This window comes from Panthera tigris, chromosome B4 (genome assembly GCF_018350195.1).
Source record: "Panthera tigris isolate Pti1 chromosome B4, P.tigris_Pti1_mat1.1, whole genome shotgun sequence".
NCBI lineage: Eukaryota > Metazoa > Chordata > Mammalia > Carnivora > Felidae > Panthera > Panthera tigris.
Genome location: NC_056666.1, coordinates 6,749,702 through 6,775,907, shown reverse-complemented (window position 1 = coordinate 6,775,907; position 26,206 = coordinate 6,749,702). Strand labels below are relative to the sequence as shown.

General features: G+C 54.4%; 1 protein-coding gene across 2 annotated transcripts in view; it reads left to right on the top strand.

Moving 5' to 3' along the window:
- ITIH5 (inter-alpha-trypsin inhibitor heavy chain 5) overlaps positions 1 to 25,375 on the top strand; it is a 78,611-nt gene extending 53,236 nt beyond the window's left edge. Inside the window, exons 8-14 of one of the 2 annotated variants that reach the window (XM_042991000.1) lie at positions 10,091 to 10,259; positions 13,605 to 13,914; positions 16,499 to 17,058; positions 19,192 to 19,245; positions 21,023 to 21,139; positions 22,956 to 23,333; positions 24,316 to 25,375. In XM_042991000.1, the coding sequence (XP_042846934.1) occupies positions 10,091 to 10,259; positions 13,605 to 13,914; positions 16,499 to 17,058; positions 19,192 to 19,245; positions 21,023 to 21,139; positions 22,956 to 23,333; positions 24,316 to 24,617 (1,890 nt within the window). In that variant the 3' untranslated portion in view covers positions 24,618 to 25,375. The remainder of the gene's footprint in view (positions 1 to 10,090; positions 10,260 to 13,604; positions 13,915 to 16,498; positions 17,059 to 19,191; positions 19,246 to 21,022; positions 21,140 to 22,955; positions 23,334 to 24,315) is intronic. The other variant, XM_042991001.1, reaches the window with a different exon arrangement.
- Positions 25,376 to 26,206: the final 831 nt, after the last annotated feature.

Here is a 26,206-nt window from a genome sequence, read left to right as displayed (position 1 = left end):
TACAGAATCCCAAGCAGGCTCTGAAGCTGTCAGTGATGTAGGGCTCGAACTCACGATTCATGAGATCATGACCTGAGCTGAAACCAAGAGTCAGATGCTCAACTGACGGAGCCACCCAGGCACCCCGAAAGTAGCTTTTATGTGATGGGGATCAAAGGAAGGGCGGCCTGAGGTTCACTGAGCGGCTGGGAAGAGTGTGGGCAAGGCCAGCAGAACCCAGAAGGGCCTCAGGGAGCAGAGACCTGGTTGGAGCTCCCTGAACAAATGAAGGAGTTCTGAAGAGGAAAGATGCCAGTGGGCCAAATGAGATCATGTCTAGGAAATTTGGAGGGTCTCAGAGATAGGCACTATATGGCTGCCATCAGAATACAAATGGATGATGGAAGGTTTGGGTACTCTTGCAGACCTTGTTGTAAGCTTCTGAAAACATGGGTCCAGCTAATAACAAAAATGTCCAGCTTCCCCCTTTCTGGTTTCCTGGAACCAAGGTCGACAGACTTTCTATGACGACGGATAGTAAATATCGTACGTAAGCTTTGCAGGCTCGGCGGTCCCCGTCTTACTACTCAGCTGTGCTCTTGTGGCACAAAGGCGGCCATTGGCAATCTGCCGAGAAGCCTTGCTTATCAGAAAACAGGCACCAGTCTGGGTTTGGCCCCCAGGCCATCCTTTGCTGACCCCTGGTCTACAGGGGTGACTGACTGGAATGGCTAGAGATCATTCCGGTTGGTAGGATTTATTCTCATCTGCTGAGCTGCTCTCGCCCAGACATGGCCACCAGCAGACGCGTGTTTCAGAAGCACATTGCAAAACAGAGATCTGGGACTTCGGGCGGGGAACAGAAGGCAGTGGGGAAAACGTGTTTGTGACTCTGACTCAGAATATGAGGAAATAAATGATGGACAGAGGGCAAAGTATTTTTCCCCCTAGCACCAAGGAAAACTTGGGATTGTTTCTTTTTTTTTTTTTTTTTTTTTTGCTTCTCAACAACGATAATATAGATAATTTTAAATAAATCAGAGGCACCCATTTAAAACCCTTTTTGTGGAGGCACTTAAGATTTACCCAAATGAGGTCACATTTAAAGAGTTTTGAGGCTCTCTGAATAAAGGCACCACGTGGCTGTCCTACAAAGGAAACATGAACAGTATAGAGCTGTGAGTTCTCCCGCATGATCTGTTCAGGATGTGGGCCTCCTGGTCAGCATCTGACAGCATGGTCCTCGTATCACCAAAAAGCCTGGCCTCTCCTTGCTGGCGTCCTACTTGTGTACTCAAGTCTCTCCAGTCGGATCAGCCGGCTGTCCGTAAAGGGCTAGACGGGGCCCGAAAGGCAACTTTTGCTACAAGGAACAAGATAAATCCTGTAGATGCAAGCTAAATGAGATAACAAATGCTTATCAGGGATTTCCCGCCCGGGCTGGGGAACTGCGCCAGGGTGAGGTCCCGGAGTGCCACCCCTGCCCGAGAGCATGGGCTCCCCCCTCCCCTGCGGGACGCCTGACTCTGCCCCCGGGTCCCACCTTGGCTTCCACTGCAGACTCCAGATCCTCAGAGAATGAAACAGACATCGATCACGTGCTGTGGCAGAGGTGCGAGGCACAGGGGATACAAAGATAAGTACGACAGAACCTTTTCTCTCAGGAGGTCCGGAGGAGAAGAAAAGTCGCGTGAGTGTTGTGTGCACAGTGCTCCCTGTGACAGAGGTATACGGTGGTCCAGTCATGGCACAGAGCGGGTGCCGGTCAAGTCTTTTTAGGAGTGGAGAAGGGGGTAATGGACTTCTCGGAGCAGGGGTAGTCGAGTGAGCCTTAAGGTCTTCTAGAAGTTAGTCAAGTCGGTGGGGTGGGAAGGTCCAGAGGAGCCCAGCAGAGGGTGATGAGTGGCAAGAGCAAACGTGTGTGCTGGAGAAGCACATTCAAGTCCCTCTAATTAAGGACCTGGGAATTCTGCTGGGGAAAAGAAATGTGGAGCAATCCCACGTTAATCAGACCAACGCGTCAAGTGCTTAGTGGAAAGAATTTTAGGGAAGGGCAAGGGCTTGAAGTAGTCAACAAAAGATGAGTGACAGAGGTGACCTAGGAAGTGTAGTCCTTGAAGATGGGACGCAGTTTTCTTGACAGGAAGGGAGGGAGTGAGTTCCTGGTTGAGGAAAAACATGAAGAAAGTCATGAGACAAGAGCGAACGTGCCATTTGGAGGCAGGTGGGGATTTGAGCCCGAGACCGTTGCGTGAAGCTGCTCCTTTGAAGGACGGCAGTGGGCAGGGGGCAGAAGGAAGCTCCTGCCTTCTCTGCTCTGGACCCTCTAACTCTCCAGAATCAGTCTCCTTCTGCAAATAAGAATAAGTGTTACCAAAACTGAGAAGAAAAGCGAAGATCCTCCCCAACCCCCGACAGCGAAGTTCACCTATTCCTTCCTGCGACCAGAATCTCGCTTTGCAGTCTCACGGTGTCTTCAAGGGTGTGGGAAGATGAAAGAGACACAGGGACGTCATCACTGCCTGCGGGGGGGTGACTCCACTTCCTCCGAATATCTTCTTGTACGTACCGTCTACACGTGCTGCTGTGTTGTGGTTACTTGCTAGCCGTTCCACTATTCCATATTTAGCATGGCTTTTTCGCAGCCTCTCCAACCTTTCGGTTCTTAAATGCTCGTCAAGGCACATCCCTGGAGGTTTATAGCAGGTGGCACAGGGTGGACCTATGCCCCGGCGACGGGCATGAGAACCGACACGTCAGGAGAGAGCTGACTGGGTCAAAGGGCACTCAGTGAGTCAGACACCACGAGATTCTGTAGAACGAAACAGGGCTCCAGAATTCAGATACGCAGTTGGGGAGTGCAAACTTAAGAAGTTAGACCAGGCCCTGGGGACGAAGAACTCACTCAGGGCAGTCGGTAGGTGTGTCAGAACATGGATGGAAGGACACCAGTTACAAAGGAGACGTGTAAACGGAGGTGGACATCTCATGGTCAGTATCTCTTACTTCCTGTTAGAGCAGGAGCCTACAGATAGAAGTGGTTCAGCTCCATCCTTGGCCAGAGTGAGGGATCGACAACGAGAACAAATCCCGACGAGTATCCACCACGCAAAGAGGAGCGAACACATAATCTGTTTTGAGTCTTGAGTTAGTTACACATCGAGCGTGAAAAATGGATGTGATTAATGTCTACAGAATCAAAGATGTTAATGCTGTTGGCAGGGAGCCTTTTTAGAAGAATGTACAATGACATTATTAGGCAAATGTTTCCTAGATTTGTCAAAAAGAGTCAAAACATTAGGTGATGAATCTTAACATTAGCCAGAGCATTAACATGAGAGACCATTTGCTTCTCAAGTTAGATTAATGTTATTCAAACACGAAAGACTTGGGAAGTGTAGTTATGTTTACATCACAAAAATGTTCTAATATCTAAACCTATTCAGATTTTTTTTTTTTTTTTTTTTTTGGTTAAGGCTGAATTTAGACAGAATTTGGTGTTTAGCAATCATTTTCTCTTAGATCCAGGCCTGAAGTAATAATGATATTTAGGCCAAAAAGGGGCCTTTCTCTACTTATGAAATAACCACAATCTTATAGTTTCACACAGCTTGGGTAAACACAGAAGTAATTAGGTAGTCTAACGGAGTCTAGTGCAATACTGCATTGAAAGAGCATTTGAAGTGAGAAGTCAAGCAGTAAAGGAGATTATATAGCATAACACAATACATTTTTAAATATAGGAACCTTATGCTTTTGCTTAATTCAAATATTCTCTTCGTTCTAGCATGAGCATTACATCGTAGAGACCAAAGAAATAATGTTTTCCACATTTGCTTCTAGGTGAAATTTCAAGTTCGTATTTAGCATTTACTGAACTTTAAAAAAATTTTTTATTTAAATCCAAGCTAGTTAGGGGCGCCTGGGTGGCTCAGTCGGTTAAGCATCGACTTCAGCTCAGGTCACGATCTCACGGTTCGTGAGTTCGAGCCCCGCCTCGGGCTCTGTGCTGTCAGCTCGGAGCCTGGAGCCTGCTTGGGATTCTGTGTCTCCCTCTCTCTCTGCCCTTTCCCCGCTTGCACTCTGTCTCTCTCTCTCTTTCAAAAATAAATAAAACATTAAAAAAAATTTTTTTTTTAATCCAAGCTAGTTAACATATAGTATAGTAATGGTTTCAGGAGTAGAATTTAATGATTCATCACTTACATATAACATCCAGTGTTCATGCCAACAAGTGCCCTCCTTAATGCCCATCACCCGTTTAGCCATCCCCCAACCCAGCGCCCCCTCCAGCAACCCTTCATTTGTTCTCTGTATTTAAGAGTCTCTTATGGTTTGTCTCCCTCTCTGCTTTTATCTTATTTTTCCTTCCCTTCCCCTATGTTCATCTGTGTCGTTTCTTAAATTCCACATATGAGTGAAATCATATGATACTTATCTTTCTCTGACTAACTGATTTCGCTTAGCATAATACCTCTAGTTCCGTCCACGTTGTTGCAAATGGCAGGTATTCATTCTTTTTGGTTGCCGAGTAAAATTCCATTGTGTATAAACCCCATCTTCTTTATCCATTCATTAGATGATGGACATTTGGGCTCTTTCCATAATTTGGCTATTGTTGATGGCACTGCTGTAAACACGGGGATGCCTGTGCCCCTTCGAATCAGCATTTTTGTATCCTTTGGGTAAATACCTACTAGTACAATTGCTGGATCCTAGAGTAGCTCTATTTTTAATTTTTTGCGGAACTTCCATACTCTTCTCCAGAGCCGCTGCGCCAGTTTGCGTTCCCACCAACAGCACCAAAGGGTTCCCCTTTCTCTGCATCCTCACCAACATCTGTTGTTTCAAGCACTAGAAGGCGTGATGACTTCTATTCCAAGTTTTCCATTTATATAAAGCAGACTTCTTAGTTTCTGCTCTTTCCATAAAGAATATTTCAGCCAATAGAAAAATAGTTTTAGTTTCTTTCAACAAGATTCCTCAAATCTGAGAGACACTTTTTTTCGACCCTCTGGTTCTTGTATTACAGTTTATAATTTTAAAATGTAAATTATCTAATGAGGTTCGTTTTAGGAAACCCTGTGGCAGAGAGGCGGCAAGAGGCATCGTGTTATCACGGATTTCCTTTATGAGCGTACAGAACCTCTTGAGGCGCCTTAACCGTAGTCAGTGGGGTAATGTTGTTTTTTAATGTTTTGGTTTCTTCTCTGAAACCAGTCTGTGGCTAGATTTTTGGTTTTAAATGTAACAGTGATATAAGCATGAATTATGTTATGAAGAAACAGTCTCTCTCACCCCATTTATTGCCTTGCTCCTGAAGTTGGGATTTTAAAAAAATCTGATAATTTGGTGGGTCAGTCACAATAAGATTTCAAAACTTTCCTTTAAATTATTGGAAGACTTGCAGTGTGTAAAAATATAAGGTTCTGTTGCCTCTTGTGGATTAAGTTCTCGTCATCTTGAAATACCACGGTCTTGAAATAGTCCCGCTGAAGCATAGCTGATCCCCATGGACTGCAGCATCTGTTGGCACGTTGGGGCTGCTGCGGTCTTGAACCGTGACCGTGACTCCAGGGAGACTTGGGACAGCGTCCTGCGTGGAAGCCTGTGGCGTGAGCACAGAGATTCTGGGAGGGCGGACGTATCCATTCCCCCCGTTTCGGGCCTGGACACGCGCTTTAATGCTGCGGTGGGGATCTGGTGTTGCAGACGTTGCTGGAGTCACAGACTTTTTTGCGTAGAATGGTAGAATGACTGTGGGGACGGACTGCCAGGGGACGCCGTGGGCAATGAGCCCGTCCCCCTGCTGGCGTCAAGAAGGACTGCAGGCTAACAGGAGCACAGTATAAATTGGCTTTGCTCTTTCTCCCCCGTTACCTGTATGGACCCCCCTGGGGAAGGGAGAAGGCGGACGGACACACGGCCTCAGTTTATAGTGGACGTCGTCCACTTCCGGGGACTCTCTTTCAGAAACAGGGCTGTTTCCCTGGTGTGTGTCTGTTCTTGATTTTTGTTCGGGGCCCAACTCAGACGTGAGGCGGGCTTATGCTTCTTTGCGGGATTATTTTAAGCTGTTCATCGGAGGCGATTTTTCTCTTGGGTTCATCGAAAAGGACCACGTGGAAAAATGAAAGAACGCTGACGTCTTGGTAAACTTCTCAGTATGAGGAAGTGAGGGCACTGCTGAGGAGAACAGTGTGACCATTCTGCTGGAAACATACAAGGGCTAATATCTAACACCCTTGAACTTGGATTTCGCCCATGATGTCATGGCTCCCCTCGTATTACGCCCAACAACCCAGACTTTGTGGTACAAAAGCCGTTTGTGTCCGCTAGTTCCTGTCGAGTGTGGTCTGGCACAGACCCAGAAATATTTGAGAGAAGCGGCATCGTCGGGAACCCTGATGGCAGTGGTAGCTGGGAGGGGGCAGGCAGCTGTGTTTGTCACGGCCTCACTGACATTTCACTCTGAGGGTCTCACCATACGATGCTTCCCTGCTTGTGAAATGCTGAACGGTCATTCTTGGCGCAGTAGTTAGTTAGCCCGGCGGACGCTCACCCCCTCGAGGGTTCTGCCGAGCGCCTGCAGCTGCTAGGGTTCCGTTTCGTAGGGAAGGGGGAGAGGACGTTCCCATCGCTGGCCCTGGCTTAATACAGGGCCCGACGTGCACAGGGCAGAGCTGCCTCCTGGGCACTCCCCTCCCGAGGGGCGGCGTGCTCGACTCCAGGGACCCAGTCCTGCCCGTTCGACAGACGCCATCAGAGGGTACCGTAATCGCTTCCTTCCTGAAGATCCACTAGAACAGGGGGACCGTAGCCAACCACACTGAATGAATGGAGAATCTGAAGCAGAGAGTTTTATTTGTAGTTATTTATATCCACCTTGTTCCCGAAGGTACTTAACTTTAAGGACAGGGACTAAAAGACTTAATGGTAACCCTACAGCAGAGCTGGAATTAACTTCTAAGGCATTGTTTCCAAGGGAAATATGTCTTCCTTCTTTTAACCCAAGGAGAGTGTGTAAGAAGAGGAATTCATCCCCATAAAACAGGCTCAAGCGGAGAGCAGTCCCCATCCATCGTGGTTCCAGATAGCTAGGATTATACAAAGCCATCATTAATGACCTTGCCGGCCAAGGCACTTCTTCACTGCCTGGACAGTAAGAGAGACATCCTTTTATTTTATTAGTTGTATCTGTGCACCTTTCATCTCTCTTCAGTCCGAAAGCCCTCTGGAATGTTCTGGTGACGTTTGCAGAGCGGCGTCTGCAGGGACTGTGCGGGTGCCTGTCGTCCGTGGGCTGGGGCCTCTAGGAACTGATTCGTGGCCCCAGAGCTGGCCCGCTGTCTCTGCTGCCGGCTGGCCTCTTTAAGAACTCTGCTTTCTTCCGCAGCCAGATCCCCCGCTGTTCCTTATGTTTCTTTCCCTCCGCAAGGGGTATGGTTTTCCTGCCTCTTCCCAACTGCCCCCTCTCCCCAAGACTTCCTGATTCCTCCCCAGCAGGCTCACCACCTGGTGGCTGGATACAGTGACCTGAACCCGTCTTCGCAGAGAAGCCCTGTCCTTGTCCCAGAAAGTAAACGTGGACGATGGTGGCTTCCTGGAAGTGTTCTCGGGACCCCAAAGGCTCAGTGTAACTGTCCAGTGTCGGACAGTTAGCCTCCCTCGCTAACCAGACCCAGCCACCGATTGTGTTAACCTCCACAGAAACTCTGTGCACACGTCGTATGTGCTTATTTTAAACATCTCCGGGGAAGACATTTGCATGGTGTCCCGTGGTCACCTGTTCAGTGAGGGCATCGTCACTCCCAGCGCTGTGTTTGGAGTGACTGGTCTCGAGCAGACAGGCTTCTCTCTAGGGCACAAGGGCACTGAGTGGAGCTTTGGGGACAGGGAAGAAGGCCAAGGAACACGGCAGGCTGGGATATCAGTGTCTTCTCCCGTCGGTCACACTAGTTGGCAAGGGTGCCGGGGCGCCGGTGGGAACCGTCGTCATCTGCCCACCTGCACTGGAAGCGTCTACAGGTCGTCTTCCTTGTCACCTTCCAGTCTCTTAAGGGTTTTAGGCCAGCCCCTCACGTGACACAGCTTTGCCTTCGGGGGAGTTCAGGCCTTCAAGCAAGCTTGGACTGCGCATTCTGTGCCGTTCTGGGCCTCCTCTGATCTTCCTGGAATGTGCTTAGTTCTCTGGACTGTACTCTTGGAAGGTCTGACAAGGTTTGTGTTCACATTCGGCTTGTAAACAGAGCGTGCAGAAATGTCAGCTGAAGTCCACTCTCGCTCACTCTTCTTTCTGGACGCTCCCCTTCCTCCTGCCTTTCAAGCCCTCCAAGAATGCAGAGCTCCCGGGGTCATCGGCCACACGGGGAGGGGGGCCGCGGCCGCAAAGAGTTAACGGAAGGAGCTGGCTGCAGAGGACAGTGGCGGCTTCCATCCGGGCCTCCCGGGACGAGGGGCGGGAGGCCGTCCGGCCGGTCCCCGGGCAACTGGAAAGGCGTCCGGCCGTGCGAGCCCGCCGGCCCGCCTCCCCTGGGTGCATGTGAGGATAAGCGAGCTGCAGCTGTGGCCTTACAAGGTCACAAGAAACCTGTAGCCGCCGAGTCAAGCGGAGGAGGGGGAAGAGGCTGGAGCGACTATTCCTAAAGCAGAGTATCCATCAGGGGCCGGGGGAGGGGAATTGGCACAGAGGAGCCGGGCGGGCCCCTGCCAAGGTCTCCAGCGCACTATTTAAGGATCCCTAAGGATGCTGGCTGCTGAACAAGCCGTGGTGTTCCCAGGAGCTGCCCCTTGTCCACACCCGCGCCCTGTGGCGCCCGGCCGGCTCCGTGCTCTGGGGAGCGTGCGAGTTTGTCCAGGTGCCTGCCTTCCAGCCGGGTGGCCGGCGGGGCTGTCTCAGGGACAACAGTGCCCGCTGTCCCGTCACAGCGCAGCTGTGGGCCTCCAGACGTCCCGGAGGTCTAGACTGCCGGGCCATCTGATGCGCACGCTGGGGGTGGCATTGGCTCTACGTGGAAGGAAGGGTGAGGAGTCTGAGCTCTGCCAGCTTCCTGCCTCACACCGTCCGTGTCAACACTTAGGGCCCTCCACCCACATCTGGTTATTGTAACTATCTGATTTATTTTTACTCGAACACTGTCAGCTCTGTGTGTCCTACACCCCATCCTTCTCGGTGTTCTCTTTCTGTGGGTCCCAGAGATGAAGGGGGGTGTCTGTCCGACTTCGTTTGTATCGGCAACAGTATTTTGTATTCCACACCTCTCCCTCTCTCTGCACTTACTCATTCAGCTCACTTGTCCTCGCTGCTTTCCAGAATGCCCTTCCTAGTCTTCCAGCCCACCCACTTCCTTTGCCCTCATCTTGCCCCTCCTCCATGAAGCCCTCTCACCTCGCTGCGGCCCTATGTTTGCATTCTCTTTTAAGTTCTTAGGGTATTAACTATATATACCTTTAGTCTTACGGTTCATAAAATGTTTCTGCATGCATGTCTCTGCTGAACTTCCACCTATGCCCCCCCCCCCATGTGTTGGGAACTCTCCCGCCCACGGGATGATATGGAGATGAATGGGACCTCCCTACCAAGAGCTTACAAGACAGTAAGGGACACAGATACGAAGCAAACAATCACGACTGGGTAATTACGCACCCCACGAGTATTTTGAGTGCAGCGCTAGCCTAGAAGAGAGAGGATCGGTTCTCTTTGGAAGAAGGAGGAAATGTTTCAGATGGAGGATAGAGCACATTAGCTGGGTTTTGAAGAATGACTAGGAGCCTGTCAGGTAACAAATGGGCATAAGACAGAGGAAAAGAACCTTCCGGGTCAAGAGAACGGCCGCTGTGAAAATACGGAGGCCTGACATACCGTGACTCGCAGCAGTGTGTGACATTTCACATGTTAAACACACATCTGTGTCTCGTAGAACATTGTGACACGTTGATGCCAGTTTTTCCCAGTTAGGTGACCAAGCTGCTTGACATTTATCCAAGTCCCTCCACATCTTAGGCACTTAATTTTAACCCCGGGATTGTTCCTGGCGTGCAGTTTCCGAGCCAGGAGACACGAGGACCCGGGCGATCAGATGTGACTGGTTTTGCTTCTGTGTTTGTTCAGACCAAGGATGCCCTGTTCACGATTCTCCACGACCTCCGACCCCAGGATCATTTCAATATCATCGGCTTTTCCAACCGCATCAAAGTGTGGAAAGACCATCTGGTGTCAGTTACCCCCGACAACGTCCGCGACGGCAAAGTGTATATCCACCACATGTCGCCCAGCGGAGGTAAATGCGAGTCCTTGTTTCCACGCTGGCCTCGACGTGATAATAAGTGAGTAGCTAATTTTCTGCCAAGAGACAAGGATTTGAAAGCCAAAGCCGATCACAGGAAAGGAGATAAAGGTGAGCGCTTTCCCAGAAGCTTACGTTTCTCTGAACACCAAGTCTGTAAGTTCTCATCTTCCAGGCCCGGAGTAAGATGGTCAAGTAGGTTAGGGGGGAAATACTCGATAGGTTTTGGAGCCTTTCCTGGTTTATCTCATGGAGCCGAACAACGAAGCCGTTTTTGTGCATTGCTCTCGGGTGGGGAATCCGAGTCAAAGAAATGGTTCCGTGTTTTGTGTGCCTGAACGTTAGCAGCGTCAGCGGGACAGGCCCGTTGGCCAGTCTGTGCCAGCGAGAAGAGCACAGGGCCCAGGCGGCCTGGGAGATGCTGTGCACGCGGAGCGTGACGAGCTCTGAGTCTTGCACACTGGGCTCGGGCACGGCGCGCAGGCAAGAGTGCGGAGGACGGAGACGGTCATACAGGATTTAAGGAGATAGGAGGATCGGGACAGTACGTTACCCAGCTGTGCTCGATGCCCGTTCCTTCGGCTCAGGACTGGGGCTCACTCTCGCTGGCGTGTCTGTCCCTAGCACAGGGGGCACATGACCGGCGCGCAGTGTTGGGGTGTTTATGAAAACTCATCCCGACTCCCTCCCCCGCTTTCTGAAAAGGGCCTTTGCAGAGACACCTTCTTCTGGGGTGATTGTCTTGGTTAATTCTGTTTTGGTTATTGGGGAACCTACTTAGTTCAGTTTTCTTCTGACGTTTTTCATCTTTCGTATGTATATTATTTTCTCTCTTCATCTTTCGGATCTTCTATCTTCATCTTTTGGATATTTTCTATCCAAGGCAGAGCTCTGATTCCCCCAACAAACTTTGTTTGGAACTTGATCTTGCTTGGATGGGACTTTGACTTTGCAGTGGGACTTCCTACTGCCTCCACAGCCGTGTGATATGGGGACTGCTTGACGGGTTGATGGGAGAGAGAAAAGATCGGATTTAATAACACGGCAGGAAGTTGACGAGACTCAAGTCAAGTCCTTGAGGGAAGAAACTCTTCATCTTTGCATGGCCCCTGGTTCCCAGCGTAGCTCCTGACATACAGCTCGTGCTCAACAAGTATTTGCTCAATTGAATGTATTTCAGTGGCACTACTCACTATCAGAATGGGATGTGTGTGTGTGTGTGTGCATGTGTGTGTTGGCAGAGGGTGTGGGGATAAAACTTTAGGAGACAGCTGATGCGTATTATGTCCTTCTGGAGTCCACACCTCAGAAACTTTATTGGTCTCCTGTATTTTTTCTCCATGTGGCCATCACCCCAACCTCTATAGGTGAACAGAAGATTTATCTGTTCCTCTCAAAGAAGTGGGGACGTCAGGATCAGGAACATAGGTTCTGAAGCCAGCCCCACCGTGTCCGAGCCATTTAATGTGTCTGTACCTGAGTTTCCTCCTCTAAAATGGGGACAGTAATGGGATTGTGATCAGGATGAGATCAGTTAAAATATTTGAAGTGCTGAGAACAGTGGCTGGCACACGGGAGGGTCTCTTTCGTGTCAGATGTGGCCGATTTCACCCAAGTAGTCAGTCCCTCTTGCTGGTGCACGTGTGTCCTCTGATGACCTGGGTGGGCTGTCAGGGGGGGAGGTCTGGGGCAGCTCTGTGGGGCCCCCGCTACCGGTGGAGGGAGCCTCCCTGTTCTTAAGAGTGCAGGAGATGCCCCCCCCCCCCCACCATTCTTAGCATGGGTTTGGTTCAGGCCCTGCTGTGCTTGGTGCTGGTATTAAAAAAGCTAAGTGCATCCCTTTGCCTGGGCTCCTTGGCCTTAAGGTGGAATAAAAGGTTGGGCACCATTGCCAGGTTCTAGATTAAAGACAAAATAAACACCTGCCTTTTCTTCCAGGGCCATATATCCAGAGGCCAGGTGAAAGTAGGCTGGGCTTCCAGAAAGGCATGTTAATGAGCCCAAAGAAATGCTAAATACTATTTCAGCTGTAACTTTCCCTTATCTCCAGACTCTGTGTGCACCTTAGAATTATCAATGTGTTTGCACGGACATAGACGGGTATTGTTTTTGTTTGTTTGCTTGTTTTGTTTTTGTTTTTGTTTTAGCCAGAAATTCTGGAGAATGTGAAGCAATGGGGGGAAATTATCTGGTTCACTGAAACATGGTACATTTTGCAGGTAGTTAAAAATCCCTCCGGTGAGGGTGATTGATTGCAGTGATGATGGGTACACTGCTTTGTACATTTAGTGAAAGTAATTCATGGTGTACCGAAAGCGGGTAAGGTTTTTGGTACATAAATTTCATCTCAGCGAAGTCATTAAGAAAAAAAAACCCACTGAGGGGCACCTCGGTGGCTCAGTTGGTTAAGCATCTGACTTTGGCTCAGGTCGTGATCTCATGGTTCATGAGTTCAAGCCCCCCGTCGAGCCCCCTCCTGGAGCCTGCTTTAGATTCTACGTCTCCCCCTCTCGGCCCCTCCCCTGCTTGTGTTCTGTCTCCGTCTCTCAAAAATAAATAAACATTTAAAAAAGAAAAAAGAAAAACAACCCCACTGGAGTCGGGGGCAGAAATACGTGTTCGCACTCAGTCTTCCTGGGTGGTTGTAGAATAGCCACCGAATGAAATTCTTAGCTAATCCAGAAAGCTCATCTCGGGGCCATGCCCACCTCCACCAACCAACCACCCGTCTCTCCATCCACCAAGTGCATACCTTTCCGGCACCTGCCGCAGACACTGTCCCTGGCTTTTGACGGAGCTGCTGGCGACAAGCTGTGTGAAGGGGAAATGGCAGGGGCAGAGGTGGGGACAGGAGGCATAAACTTTAAAGCCTCTGCCTCGTGGGGGTTCTGATAGGCAGAGGTAACCCGAAGGGGCGGGAAGCAGAGAAAGGAGAGGCAGCAGAGGCCTTCCCCAGCTGCCCTTTCTTTCCCTCTGGGACTCGCCCTCCCTCCAAACTCCTGTACCCGACCCCTTTGGGGTTGCCCTTTACAGAGCTCTTCCCAGGAAAGGAGTGGGAGCCATTGATGCTAAGGTAGTGAGGGGCTCGAGCCAAGGCGCCTTCTCCAGCATCCGTTCGGGAGTTCTGTACGGGGGGATAGGCCCGTGCCGCTTCCATCCATTCGGCAAACGCTGGCGAGTGTCCAGACAGGCTGTGTAAGCTGACATCACCCGCCTGTGCGGGTGACCCCCTCCCACGCACGTACTCCTGCTAACGCCTGAACGTGGCGGGGTGTCCGTGCCTGACCGTGCACGTGTGCAGCATGAGGGCTTGAGCCGGCCTGTTTTGCTGTTCCCCAGGCACGGACATCAACGGGGCGCTGCAGAGGGCCATCAGGCTGCTCACTGACTACGTGGCTCAGGACGACGTCGGAGACCGCAGCGTGTCCCTCGTCATCTTCCTGACCGACGGGAAACCCACCGTCGGGGAGACCCACACCCTCAGGATCCTCAACAACACCAGGGAGGCCGCCCGGGGCCAGATCTGCATTTTTACCATCGGCATCGGGAACGACGTGGACTTCAAGCTGCTGGAGAAACTGTCGCTGGAGAACTGCGGCCTCACCCGGCACGTTCTCGAGGAGGACGACGCGGGCTCACAGCTCGTCGGGTCCGTCCGCGCCGGAGAGTGAGACTCAGGCTCTCAGAAGGGGGTGCGGGGCCGTGTGGCCGGAACCCATCACACTGGGTGACGTCGGAAGGGGTTTTTAAACCAGGTCGATGCGGGTTCGGGTCCTGGCCCTGCTTTGTGACTCTAGGCACGATTCGAGCCAGTCTGCGCCCCGTTTCCTCGTCTGTGACATGAGGGGTACGGCCGGCTGACAGAGTTTAGTGAGAAAACCGTGCGGACTGTTGGCGGGATGGCTGTTGCACGTTAGGTGTTCAGTCCGCTCTCGTGGTTGCGACTCCGTTCTTGCCTTTTCTCGGGTCCTCGCCAGGGGACTAGCACGCTTGCATATTTGCTGTGAGTTCACAGGTGGCATAAGCAGGAGAGGTCTTGCTGTCTCCTTTTTGTGAGCTGATGAAGACTGGCCACTGATGCGCTTATTTTCTTGAGGTGGAGGAAAAACTAGATCTTAGGTCTTCTAATTACGCCCGGAGCCTTCCCTCAGATGCCACATGGCCACACCCGGGGTACGACTTTGCTGTTGATTTGAGAGAGTACTGACTCTCAGTTCCACATCGTATCCTTGGATCGCCTTCACGTATAGCAGGGAGCTCAAAGGAAAGTGAGGTTTCGGTAGATTTACAGCTGTTCCATAGCCACATTCAAGGAACGTTCACCAGTGATCAGTCTAACTGGAGGTCTGTAAGGTGGGCAGTGAAGGTGGGTTCTTGGTAAGGGGCTAGTCACCATTCCCCCCCCCCCCACCGGCGTTTCCATCAAAAGATTTAAATACAAACACAGATTTGCTTCCCATATTTTCAAAATTATTCACAACTACATTCAGAGAGGGGGAATCTAGGGCATTGTATACCAGGGCTAAGATTTAATAGCGTGTTCATAAGCAAAAGCAATCACGTGGCAACAAATCAGCTGCACTGCCCTGTCACCAAGACAGTATCAGTGCCCAGCATTTCTCGAGGACTTACGGTGTGCCAGGCTTTCCTGCATCCGTTACGTCCTGCGATCCTCCCAGAAAGCCAAGGAGTAGGTGTATTAGGGTCTAAGCTAAGCAGCCACGCAGGTGGCTCTCTCCTATGATATCTGGGACACTGGACTCTGCTCCGTGAAGTCATTCGGAGACCCCAGGTCCTTCCCTTCGGTTCGTCTTTAGCTGCAACCCTGAGATGAGGTCACTGTCACTTCTGTATTCCAGCCCCAAAGAGGGAGAGAGAAAAGAAAGCGAGAGAAAGCCATTGTATTTTAAGCAAGCATTGCAAAAGTTGTATAGATCGCTCCTCCTCCTGTTCCGTTGGTGAGAACATGGCCGTGTTTGGCCACAGCAGAGGCTGAGAGATGTACTTTAGAGCTGGATGGTTAGAACTCAGTTATGAAAAAAGGAGAATGGGCTTGAGGGGGCAGTAGTCTACCAAAGCAGTTACTTCAACGTTGCAACCGTGGAGCGGAAGAAACTGCGGTTCAGAGAGGGTAAGTCACATGTCCCAAGACACACAGCCGGGAAGTGGCTAAGATGGCCTCCACCGCCTCTGCTGTCTAGATCTTTGGGAGGAGGTTTTCGACTGTCCCTTTACTCAGCAAAAAGCAGCCGCGTAACAACCGGGAGAAAAGCTAAGGCAAGCGAATGCGGCATCCGTTACACGCCAGCCTCGTGTCAGCGTCAAGGTGATTTCTCCAGGAGAGCGGGCCGGTTAGAGTGCATCCGGAATATGTGCCGGGTTCTAAGGAACCGGGTTTTAAGAGGCCCTTTGAGAAGCGTGGGTGTGTACAGAGGGAAGTTATTCCAAGGTCCCTCAGCTGGGGATTCTTGAAATCCTATCCCATTGACGATAGTCCTGAAACCGGGGGAGGGGTGAGGTGCACAGGAACAGGAGCACACGGCAGTCACACACTTCACGGCCGTTTGTCAAGCATCTGAGTGAGGAAGGGGAGTTAGATCAGATCGTACGCACGGTGTTGCTGTAGCAGTGGTATGGGCATCGCGGGTGGAAGCTGCGGGAAGGAAGGCGGGACGGGCATCGGCGGGTGGAAGCTGCGGGAAGGAAGGAGGGACGGGCATCGGCGGGTGGAAGCTACCGGAAGGAAGGCGGGACGGGCATCGGCGGGTGGAAGCTGCGGGAAGGAAGGAGGGACGGGCATCGGCGGGTGGAAGCTACCGGAAGGAAGGCGGGACGGGCATCGGCGGGTGGAAGCTGCGGGAAGGAAGGAAGGACGGGCATCGGCGGGTGGAAGCTACTGGAAGGAAGGCGGGACGGGCATCGGCGGGTGGAAGCTGCGGGAAGGAAGGCGGGACGGGCATCGGCGGGTGGAAGCTGCGGGAAGGAAGGTGGCAGTCTACTCCCAGGTCTCCTCTGCCTCGTCACGGCAGTTGAGAGTGGGTGGGAAGCCAGTTCGAGAGTGAGTTCTCCGTCACCAGGGGTGTTCAAGCAGCTTCTGCCTGGCCTCCTGCCGGAAGTGCTCTGTGGGGAGGGCTGCACTGAGGGCCCCGAGAAGCAGATCCCTCCCCCCGCCATTGGCAAGCAGGGCCTGTGCTGCCACGGCGGCCCTGACTCTCTCTGTCCTTCCGCTGCAGGTTCTATGACGAGATCCGGACCCCTCTGCTGTCCGACATCCGCATCGATTACCCCCCCGCCGCGGTGGAGCGCGTCACCAGGACCCTGTTCCCCAACTACTTCAACGGCTCGGAGATCGTCATCGCCGGGAAGCTGGCCCACAGGACGGTGGAGCGGTTGCACGTGGAAGTCACGGCCAGCAACAGCAAGAAGTTTGTCGTCCTGAAGGCGGACGTGCCCGTGGAGCCCCCGGAGGCGGGGAACGACGTGGCGGGAAGCGCCAGGCCCGAGGGCGGTGGCGCCGGGGACCCCAACCACGTGCAGCGGCTCTGGAGCTACCTGAGCACGAAGGAGCTGCTGAGCGCCTGGCTGCACAGCAGCGACGAGCGGGACAAGGAGCGGCTGAGGCAGAAGGCGCAGGCCCTGGCCGTGGCCTCCCGCTTCCTCACCCCGGTCACGTCCATGCACTTGAAGAGGTCGGGGCTGCAGACGGACAAGCCGGAGGACGCACAGAGCATGTCCGCGGCCACAGGCCCCGAACCCGTGATGCAGAGTCTGCGAGGCGTCAGCCCGCAGCCAGGTAACCCGCCTGGAGGGGGCGGCCGTGGGGAGCCGACGTGCGCGCTCAGCCCTCCGTGGGCCGGCCGCCCGGGCCTCCCGTGTCACACTCCGTACACACCTGGGCCGTCCGCCTCGCCCTCCCGTGTCACAGTCTGTATGAATCGGACGCCCGCCTGCCCGCCAGTCTGCACAGGCCGTGGTAAACCCTCGTGTTTGTATCGATGCACCCTGTGCGTCTCTGCAGAGCAGAGGTGGCGTTTGTCCCAGAAATGCCGCCAGGTGAAGTCGGTCTGTTGGTAACTCGCGCACCGGGGGCCCGCCACGGATGAGGCAGCACGGGGCAGCGTGGTGAACACACAGATAAACGGATATGGTACTCGGTTTGAGTGCCCCTCTACGTTTTTTAAAAGTTTACTTTCAGAGAGCCAGTGGGGAGGTGTTGCAGAGAGAGGGAGAGAGAAAAAATCTTAAGCAGACTCCGTGCACAGCACAGAGCCTGACGCGGGACTCGATGCCCGACCCTGGGATCGTGACCCCAGCTCGGTCACTCAACCCACCCCGGCGCCCCTGCCCTGCTACATTTTTAGGTACTTCGGGACCATGCCATTTTACATGTTGGCGTGCACGTTCACAAGCCGTGGGCGCCCAGAGGTTAGCCGTGCGGACGGGAAGCACACGGGCCCCGAGCGGAAGAACGTAACTCCTTTGAACACGCACTGGGCTTTGTGGAAGGCGAGAGAACTCTCCTCTCAGATGCGTGATTTCTGCTGTCCTGAGAGCATACGTGAGGAGCTGTGTTGTCAGTTCTCGAGACAATTCATCCTCGACTGGTCTCTCACAGCCCAAACAGAAAGCGCAGAGTTTAGTCTCATGCCGTTTTGTTGGGGGAAATTCGTAGCGACAAGCACAAGAAAAGGAAAGGAAAAGTAGTTCAGCCCACACAGAGCGCGAACGTCCTCAGTGATCCCACTCGGCGGCAAACAGCATGGTGTTTATGTGCGACATGATTATTACATTCCTGCCAAGTTCACATCTCCTAGAGAGGGAGGGGACAGGAACCCAGGGCCTACAAGTGCTGCCTCACCTGTCCCTCGTGCGCTCAACTCTGAGAAGCACCCGGGCCTGGTTGAGAGCGAGCGTGAGGGCAGGACCCAGACACCGCCGTTTCGGCTCAGCGACCTTCCTACCTGGCTGTGTGGCTCCGGGCAGGTTTCTGACCCTCTCTGGGCTTCTGTTCCCTGGCCTATAAAACATAGACACTAATGATTTCCCTGAAGGGCTTCCAAGGAAAGACGTACAAGTGTTTCGTCCATAGTAAGCGTTCTACAAATGTTAGACACCCTCTGCTGTGAGGTCTGTAGACCTGGAAATTTATGGAAAAGTTCAGATTATAGTTATATGTGGATCTTAACTGTCTTTTTTTTTTACGCTTTTGTATTTAAATGCTTTTTAAAATTGTGGCAAAAAAATAACATGAAATTTACCCTCTTAACCATTTTTAAGTGTACAGTTCAGTCATGTTAAGTAGATTCATGTAGCCCCAGAACTTTTTTTCATCTTGCAGATCTGAGACTCCATACCCTTAGACAACTCTGCTCCCCTCCACCCCATAAATACATCTCACATACAATAGAATGTTTTCCCCTATTACATGGGCAGAAGTCTTAGGAAGAATAGCTAATATTAGAATTAGGTAGAACTTAATAGAACATTATCTATTTACAAAAGAATAAAATAAGCCTAGGGGCATCTGGGTGGCTCAGTCGGTTTAAGCGTCCGACTTCGGCTCAGATCATGATCTCACGGTTCAGGAGTCCGAGCCCCGTGTCGGGCTCTGTGCTGACAGCTCGGAGTCTGGAGCCTGCTTCCGATTCTGTGTCTCCCTCTCTCTCTGCCGCTCCCCTGCTCATGTTCTCTCTTTGTCTCTCAAAACTAAGTAAGTGTGAAAAAAAAATTAAAATAAGCCTCCACATGTTACGCCCTCACTCGTGTCGTGAGGCCAAGCTCCCTCTTTAAAAAAAGATGATGTCTTTAAATCGCCACGAACACCTTTGAAAGCTGTATTTCACTCACCCCAAACCTCTTGTCTTTCTCTCCCCTCATCCGTGTCCTCCTTAATAACACAGGTGGTTCTCTTTCTTCTGATTTCTAGGACCTGCTCTCAAGAAACCATACAACCCAAGAATTAAAGTCTCCAAAACATCAGGTAAAGAACAGAACGTGGCCGTGTGTCCCTGGGGGGCTGAGGGGTGTACCATGCAGGGCACCGGGCGTCCCCAAAGCCAGTTACGGTACCGGCACCTAGAACACGGCCTTTATTCAACCCGCAGATGGTTAGCAAAAGGCAGCAGCGTGAGGCAGCTCCAGGAACAGGGTGGTCCTTAAACCATTGCGGGAACACCGTGGCCAGCACGGCCCCGGGAGCCCGGCGGCTCTGAGGGCAGGAGGGACGGACAGTGGGGCGCGTGTTCATCATTACGGAGTTAAAAGGTACTCGTTTCAGACCTCCAAGGTCTTCAGGCTCCAGCTCCTGGTGTTCCGAACAGGGTTTGTTACTACTAATTATTATTTTAATCTTTGGCTTTAGAAGGGAAAGACAAATAAAAATACCATGAAATGCCCTTTGGCCGGCTCTCTGGGATTATAATAAAAATCCAGACGGGATGACAACACAAAGACAGGGCTGTATTCTTAAAGGGCACACGTCTTCCTCGGTGAGTCTTTGTCATCGCCTCGCTGCCATCGTGCTGGACGCGCAGGTTCACAAAGCTGAGAGCGTCCCCGAGGTTAGCCGTGCGGAGGGGGTGCGTGCCGTCTCCGACAGATAAGAGCGCACGCTTCCAAACGTACATGTGCTCTGTGGAGTGCGAGGGAACTTCCCTCTTGGATGCCGTGTGGAGTGATGACGTTCAGACGTCTCCTCTCCTTTTTGGAATAAGGAGCGTCTTTCCCTGTAGAACGATCCGGATGATTTGAGTAGAAGTGATGTGGCCTGAGCACAAGAAACCCTCTAAGAACTGTCACATCGTTGTGTTCAGACCTAGGGAGTGCCACAAGTATGCACAGCACTGTTAACCTGCTGTGGGCGTCCCGGGTCCCCCCATCTGTAAAAGACCAGTACCTTGTATCTGTTTATATAGTCATAGGATGCTTTGGTCACTGCACGGTGAGATCAGCCAGATTCTTCCATGGGCCTTTGTGAGTCATCCTGGGGACACAAAGGGGTTTTCAGCAGTTATACCAAGGACATGAATTTGCTTGTGACTTGAGAAGACTGACCATATGCTCACGCGGGTACGTGCATGTAAAACGGAGAGGAGTTCACAAACACGTTGTGTTCGGCATGAAAGTTAGAAGGAAACTAACTGTCCCGTCTCATGAGGGAGGAGAATTGCTGTGGACTGTCGGGAACTATTTCGTCTGGACAATACGAGGCGAGGCTGTTCGTGTTCAGCAGAGGTGACCGTGAGGACAGTGGGAAGGAACAGGGGCCGGCCACGCTCTGTGGTCTCATCTGTGGGCAAAAGTTTGAGAGCGTTTAAGTCGGCGTGCCCCAGAGTGGGGGTTTCCGCTGTCACCCCCAGTGACCCTGCACCCTTCCTGGTCACCGCCGTGCGCCGGGCTTGGCCGTTGCCGCTGTCCTTCGGGGACCGTGTATGTTGCTGTCTCCAGTGCCGTGGCGTTGTGGTCACAGGAGTGGGAGGGCTGTCACCACGTCTCTTCCCGGGGCAGGCGGTCAAAGAGAAAGGAAATGATCTTTGCGGTGTGGCGAAAGCCTCGTGTCTGGATTTCGGGGACCTGGGTTCACAGACTCCATGCGTGGTAACCCTGGTGCCTCAGCCGCCTGGCCCCTTCCTCACACAGACACGGAGGATGAGGGACAGGCTAACTAACTGACTTCGGAGAAAACAGAGGGGACTGTTCACACGCGGAAAGCACCCGGTAAATTTCTTTCTCTGTCCTGTTTCTTGCCGGCCTGGCAGTGGATGGAGACCCCCATTTTGTCGTGGATTTCCCCCTGAGCAATCTCACCGTCTGCTTCAACATCGACGGGCAGCCGGGGGACATCCTGAGGCTCGTCTCTGATCACGCGGATTCTGGTAAGTTCTTCCCTCCCTTGTGACCTCTGGGCAAGGTTAAGGTAGGTATCACAGCCCCCTCTGTCCTTGCGAAGGGTGTGTGTGTGTGTGTAAGGGGACATACCACACACTGACGGCAGTGGGCTGGGTGCGGGGCTCAGTGTCACGACGACGTGGGTTGGAAGCGCTGCTCTCACGTGACTCCTTTCGTGGCCTTGGGCACACGTCCTCCTCGTAGCACGGAGACAGTGGTACTTCCTCGGGCAGCCCCACCAGGCTGTTGTCAGTAATGGATCTGAAGTCGTTTTGTAAATGAACGGGTCCTGTGGAGTTCGTGACTTTCCAGTCGAGGACTCGAACGGCAGGAGGGCTGGAGTCCCGCGGTCCTCTCCCGGCTCCTCGGCGACGCGGATGCGAAGCCCACAGCTCTGTGAGCACTGAACACCGAGCTAACGAGGGCTCTGATCTCCTTCAGTCTGTAGAGCGGCTGGGTGAAGGAGGTCAGTGTGTGAAAGGCTCTCGAGTCACACGCAGGTAACAGTGCCCGAGGGCTGGCTACGTGGCATTTCTCAGTTCTGAGAGGATGCGTTTCTGGAAGGCTAGGTTACAGAGAGTCCCATGGCCGGGTGACCGTGCGATGTGATTACATAACGTGCGGTCCCGGGGCCCCTTCCCCGCCCTGTACTCTCACGAGGTTTCCTAGCCTTCGAGCTAAATGTCAGCTTGTCCTCACTCGGGCTCAGCAGTGAGATAGGGGCCTGCCTGTGTCCTCCCCGGAGGTACCCGCCTTCCTAGGAGGTGCCCACCCATCTTCCTGGCGTTCCTGTGTTCAGCGTGGTGTCTGAGATGGGAAACCGCCAGAAGGTGATGCCTGGAGCCTTGAGGCTGAGGTACCTGGCTGGGATTTCTCCTGTCCCCCTTCCCCCTTGTCCCAGGGAAGGCACTTTTCTCCTGGAATGTCTAAGGAGCCGCTAGCCAAGATTTAGAGGAAGGTTATCCCCAAAGCAGAGCAAGACAAGAGTTCATTAGATAGAAGTCTTTGAGTCTTGCCAATTACACCCTCACCAGGCAGCATCTCATGCAGGCCTGGCTGCTCCACGTGGAATCTTCTCCTGTCAGCTCTCCACTGGGACAGCGCAGAACCTTAGGGCCCACATGAGTCTAGGAAAGCCGCCGTGGTGTTAGTGACGATGAAGGAAAAAAAGAATGGAGTTCAGCTTGATGGCAGTCGACATCTTATGCGTGTGCGACCTCCTGGGATCCTCACCACAGTTCTGATCTGTGTTACGTGCCCATTTTATAGATGTGATAATCGAGGCTGTTTTTTAAAGTGACTTATCCAGGCATACCCACCTAGGGGGTGCAGAACCTGAGTTTTTGGACTAGAAAAGAGGTTAATCTTCACATTCTCCCACACTGCCCGTGACATCACGGGATCGCCACATCAGGATCGGCGGAAACTAGCGGATAGGAAATGGGCGTCAGGGCCATGCAGGACTTTCGTCACTACAACCAGACCCAGTGACAAAGGCAAACAGACATGCACACCTCCTTCTGTGGTATCTTGACCCACGCCCCCTCTTTGCTGCCCCCACCCCAAGATACGGGAAAGATGGGGGAGGTAGGTTCATACCTTCCTGCCTTCACGCATTCACGCGTTCGTTCATTCACTCGGTAGGACTGAGCGGCCCCTACCTACCTGGGAGTCAGACTTCATGGGGCCGGAGGTTCAGAGTCAAGGCCAGAGGAGGGAGGAGATTCTATCAGATGTTCGCGTGCAGGTGGCTGGAAGGTGGGCTGGTCCGCTGACCCTTGTCCTCTCCCCTCTGCCTCCGAGGCGTGACGGTGAACGGGGAGCTGATCGGGGCGCCGGCTCCCCCAGGCGGCCACAAGAAGCAGCGCACTTACTTCCGCACCATCACCATCCTCGCCAACAAGCCCGAGCGGTCGTATCTGGAGATCACTCCGAGCAGAGTCATCCTGGACGGTGGGGACAGGCTGGTCCTCCCGTGCAACCGGAGCGCGGTGGTGGGGCGCCGCGGGCTGGAGGTGTCGGTGTCCGCCAACGCCAACGTCACCGTCACCATCCAGGGCACCATTGCCTTCGTCGTCCTCATTCACCTCTACAAAAAGCCGGCCCCCTACCAGCGGGACCACCTGGGCTTCTACATCTCCAGCAGCAGAGGCCTGTCCAGCAGCTGCCACGGACTGTTAGGTGGGCGGCCGCCCTCACGCCGGGTCGAGCGTAGACGTCAGGTTCCCAGAGCGAGGCTCCTGTTGCCCGTGCCTTTAGCTCGAGTTGGAAGCGCAGTCCTGAAATCACACGTCTTGCCTCCTGGCGACTTTCCGGAACGGGGAGGGGTTCATAAACTAATTGTCACTGGCCTCCTGGGAGAACCGGCCGAGACTTGGGGGGATAATCCTCCCGGGTTCTGGCTCCTGACTCGGGAAGTTGCAAGCGGAGGGCAGTCCGCGCCCAGCACGGGCGTGAGGCCCCCGTCCCGCCCCGGGCGGCAGGCCGCGTCCTCTGGTTTCCGCGCGCGGTCCCACGTGGGCCCTCTGCCCACAAGTGCAGGGCGGCGGCCGCCAGGGCCTGGTTAGAAAGCAGGATTTCCTGGCACTGGAGCTGGGCGGGTGGGGTGCGGCCTGACGGCCAGGGGCGCAGGCCGGGATTCCTTTGGCCTCGGCCGTGCCCTCACGTGACCTGCGGTACTCTGCCGAGTGTTTCCGGAGGAGGCCGAACACACTGCCGTCGGCACCCTCGGCCCCTGCCCACCGAACGCGTGGTCCGGAGGGGCCTGTGGCCGGAGGAGAGGCCACGCCCCGCCCTTCCCCCCCTCCTGTCCTTCCAGCTCTGGTTCCCCGTCTGTACTAGTGGTCCGGCAGCCTCCCAGTGTTAACGGGGGGCGGAGGGGGGGACCGCTCTGAATGCCACCTGGGCCCCCCCCCCCCGTCCGTACCCTCCCAACACGCGCCCCGTCGCTGACACCAGAAGGTGCGAGTCTTCCGGGAGGGTCCGACCTCGGACCGCGGTCAGCCAAACCCCCCGCCTCCGAGCTCCTCCGCCCCCGCCCCCCACCTCGGGTAACCCCCGAGCGCTGGCCGGCCAGCACCCGTGGGCTCCTCGGGACTGACGCTCCTCGGCCCAGGGCGGCCTGCACTCGACTCACACCCGGCGCTTTCTTGTGTCCTCCTAGGTCAGTTCCTGAGCCGGGACGCCACGCTCACGCGGGAGCCCGCCGGGCTCAGCGAGGGCCCGGGCCGGCCTCCGCTCCCGAGGGCGGGCGACGGGCCGGAGACGGTCCTGAAGGTGAGAGGGCACCAGGTCCCGGTGGTCCGGAAGCAGAGGAGGATCTACAACGGGGAGGAGCAGGTGGACTGCTGGTTCGCCAGGAGCAACGCGGCCGGGCTGCTGGACGGCGAGTACCGGGACTACCTGGCCGCGCACCCGTTTGACTCAGAGACCGCGTTCGGCCTGGGACCGTCCGGGGGGCTCTGACGCCGGGCCCGAACGAAAGCGTGCATGGCGGGGACGCGCGGGGACGCCGCGGCGCGGCTCCTGCGGCCGGCGCGCGCCCGGCCTCCCGACGGTTGACCGCGACCCGTGACGCACCCCTGCTGGCGCGTAGGCCCGAGGTCGGCCTGAGAGAAGCGTAGGGTCGGGGCGCTGGGGCGACAGGGGTCTTTCCTTCTGCGTCCTCCCCTCCGCCACCCCCCACCGCCGTGAGAGAGAGAGAGGGCGGCACCGAGGAGAAGGGTCACGCCGCCTCGTCGGCCGGGTGCGCGCGCATCAGGCCGGCCGGCTTGTCCCTCTCACGGTGAAGGAACGTTGCCGCCAAGCCGCTTCCTCGGTGGAGAGGGCCACGTTCGGGCACTCTGCTTTTCGCCTGCGCTTCGCGCTTCGGCATCTCCCCTCGCAGGGCTCCTGTGGCCTCCGCGTGCGTGGCCACCCTCCGCCTCAGGGGACCTGCCGTGGGCCCGGCCCGGGTCATGCAAATAGCTCGTAGGTGTGATCATTGTAAGCAATTCAGGCTTTCCTTGGGAGGGGATTTTCTTCTGCTGTGATATCTTGCCCTTGAAAATGAGTTTTCATTAAAAAAAAATGTGGTTGACCATCGGAAACTTGCACCCCAGAGACCATCTTTCTGTCGCGGGCTTTGTAGGCCGCTCGACTGTGCTGATGTGTTTCTGGCTGTTCCCGTAAAGCTAATAAACAGGACAGCCCCGCGCGGCTGGGTTTTCCTGGCCCGTCCCGGAGCTGGAGACTCGGCCGGTGTTCCACTTGGCCCTCCTGTACCTGCGTCGTGACTCCGGCCTCGTTTGCTCGCGGTCCGGGGGGAGGTGACCCACCAGGCCCCCGCGGCACTGGGATGGGAGGTGGGGCCTCACGGGCCTGCCCACGTTCCCAGCGAAGGTGCCGCCGCGCGCTCGCAGTCTGGGCAGCCGGCCCACGTGTCGGGTAGGCCGAGCCAGGAAGTGGGCGCGCGGGGGGGCACTGCGGCTGTTCCGGACAGACGGTCCGACCCCACGAGGGAAAGGTTGCATCGGTGGCGGGGGCCTCAGAGGTCAGCGAGTGGGCCCGTCCGAGAAGCCCGTGGCGTCATCGGGGGGAATCCGGGCTGAGGGCGGCCGGGGGGGTGGGGAGGACGTTTCCCTTCTGTCTCGGGGACCCGCTCGCTCTCCGCCACGCGAACCCACCCAGCTCTTGGGTTTTCCCAGACCCGCTGCCGCTGCCGGAGTTCGTGCCGGCGGTGTGAAGACCCCAGCCCAGCCGCGGACAGACACTCCGTACTTCGGGGCTCAGAGGAAGAGGAGGGGTGTGAATCAGGGCGGGCTCCCCGGGGGCCTCCCGGTATGTAAACCCCGCCCAGCCGGGCAGACGTCCCGGGAGCCCTCCGGGTGCCGACCGGGTTTGGGCCTCCAGGCTGCGGTGGGGGGAGGGGCGGGGGGGGGGGCGGCTCCTGGCCGGCTCAGTTGTGCAGCGCGTGATGCTTGATTTCAGGGTTGTCAGTTCGAGCCCCGTGCTGGGCATGGAGTCTTCTCAAAAAAACAAAACAAAACAAAAAACCAAAATAACCAAACAGATTA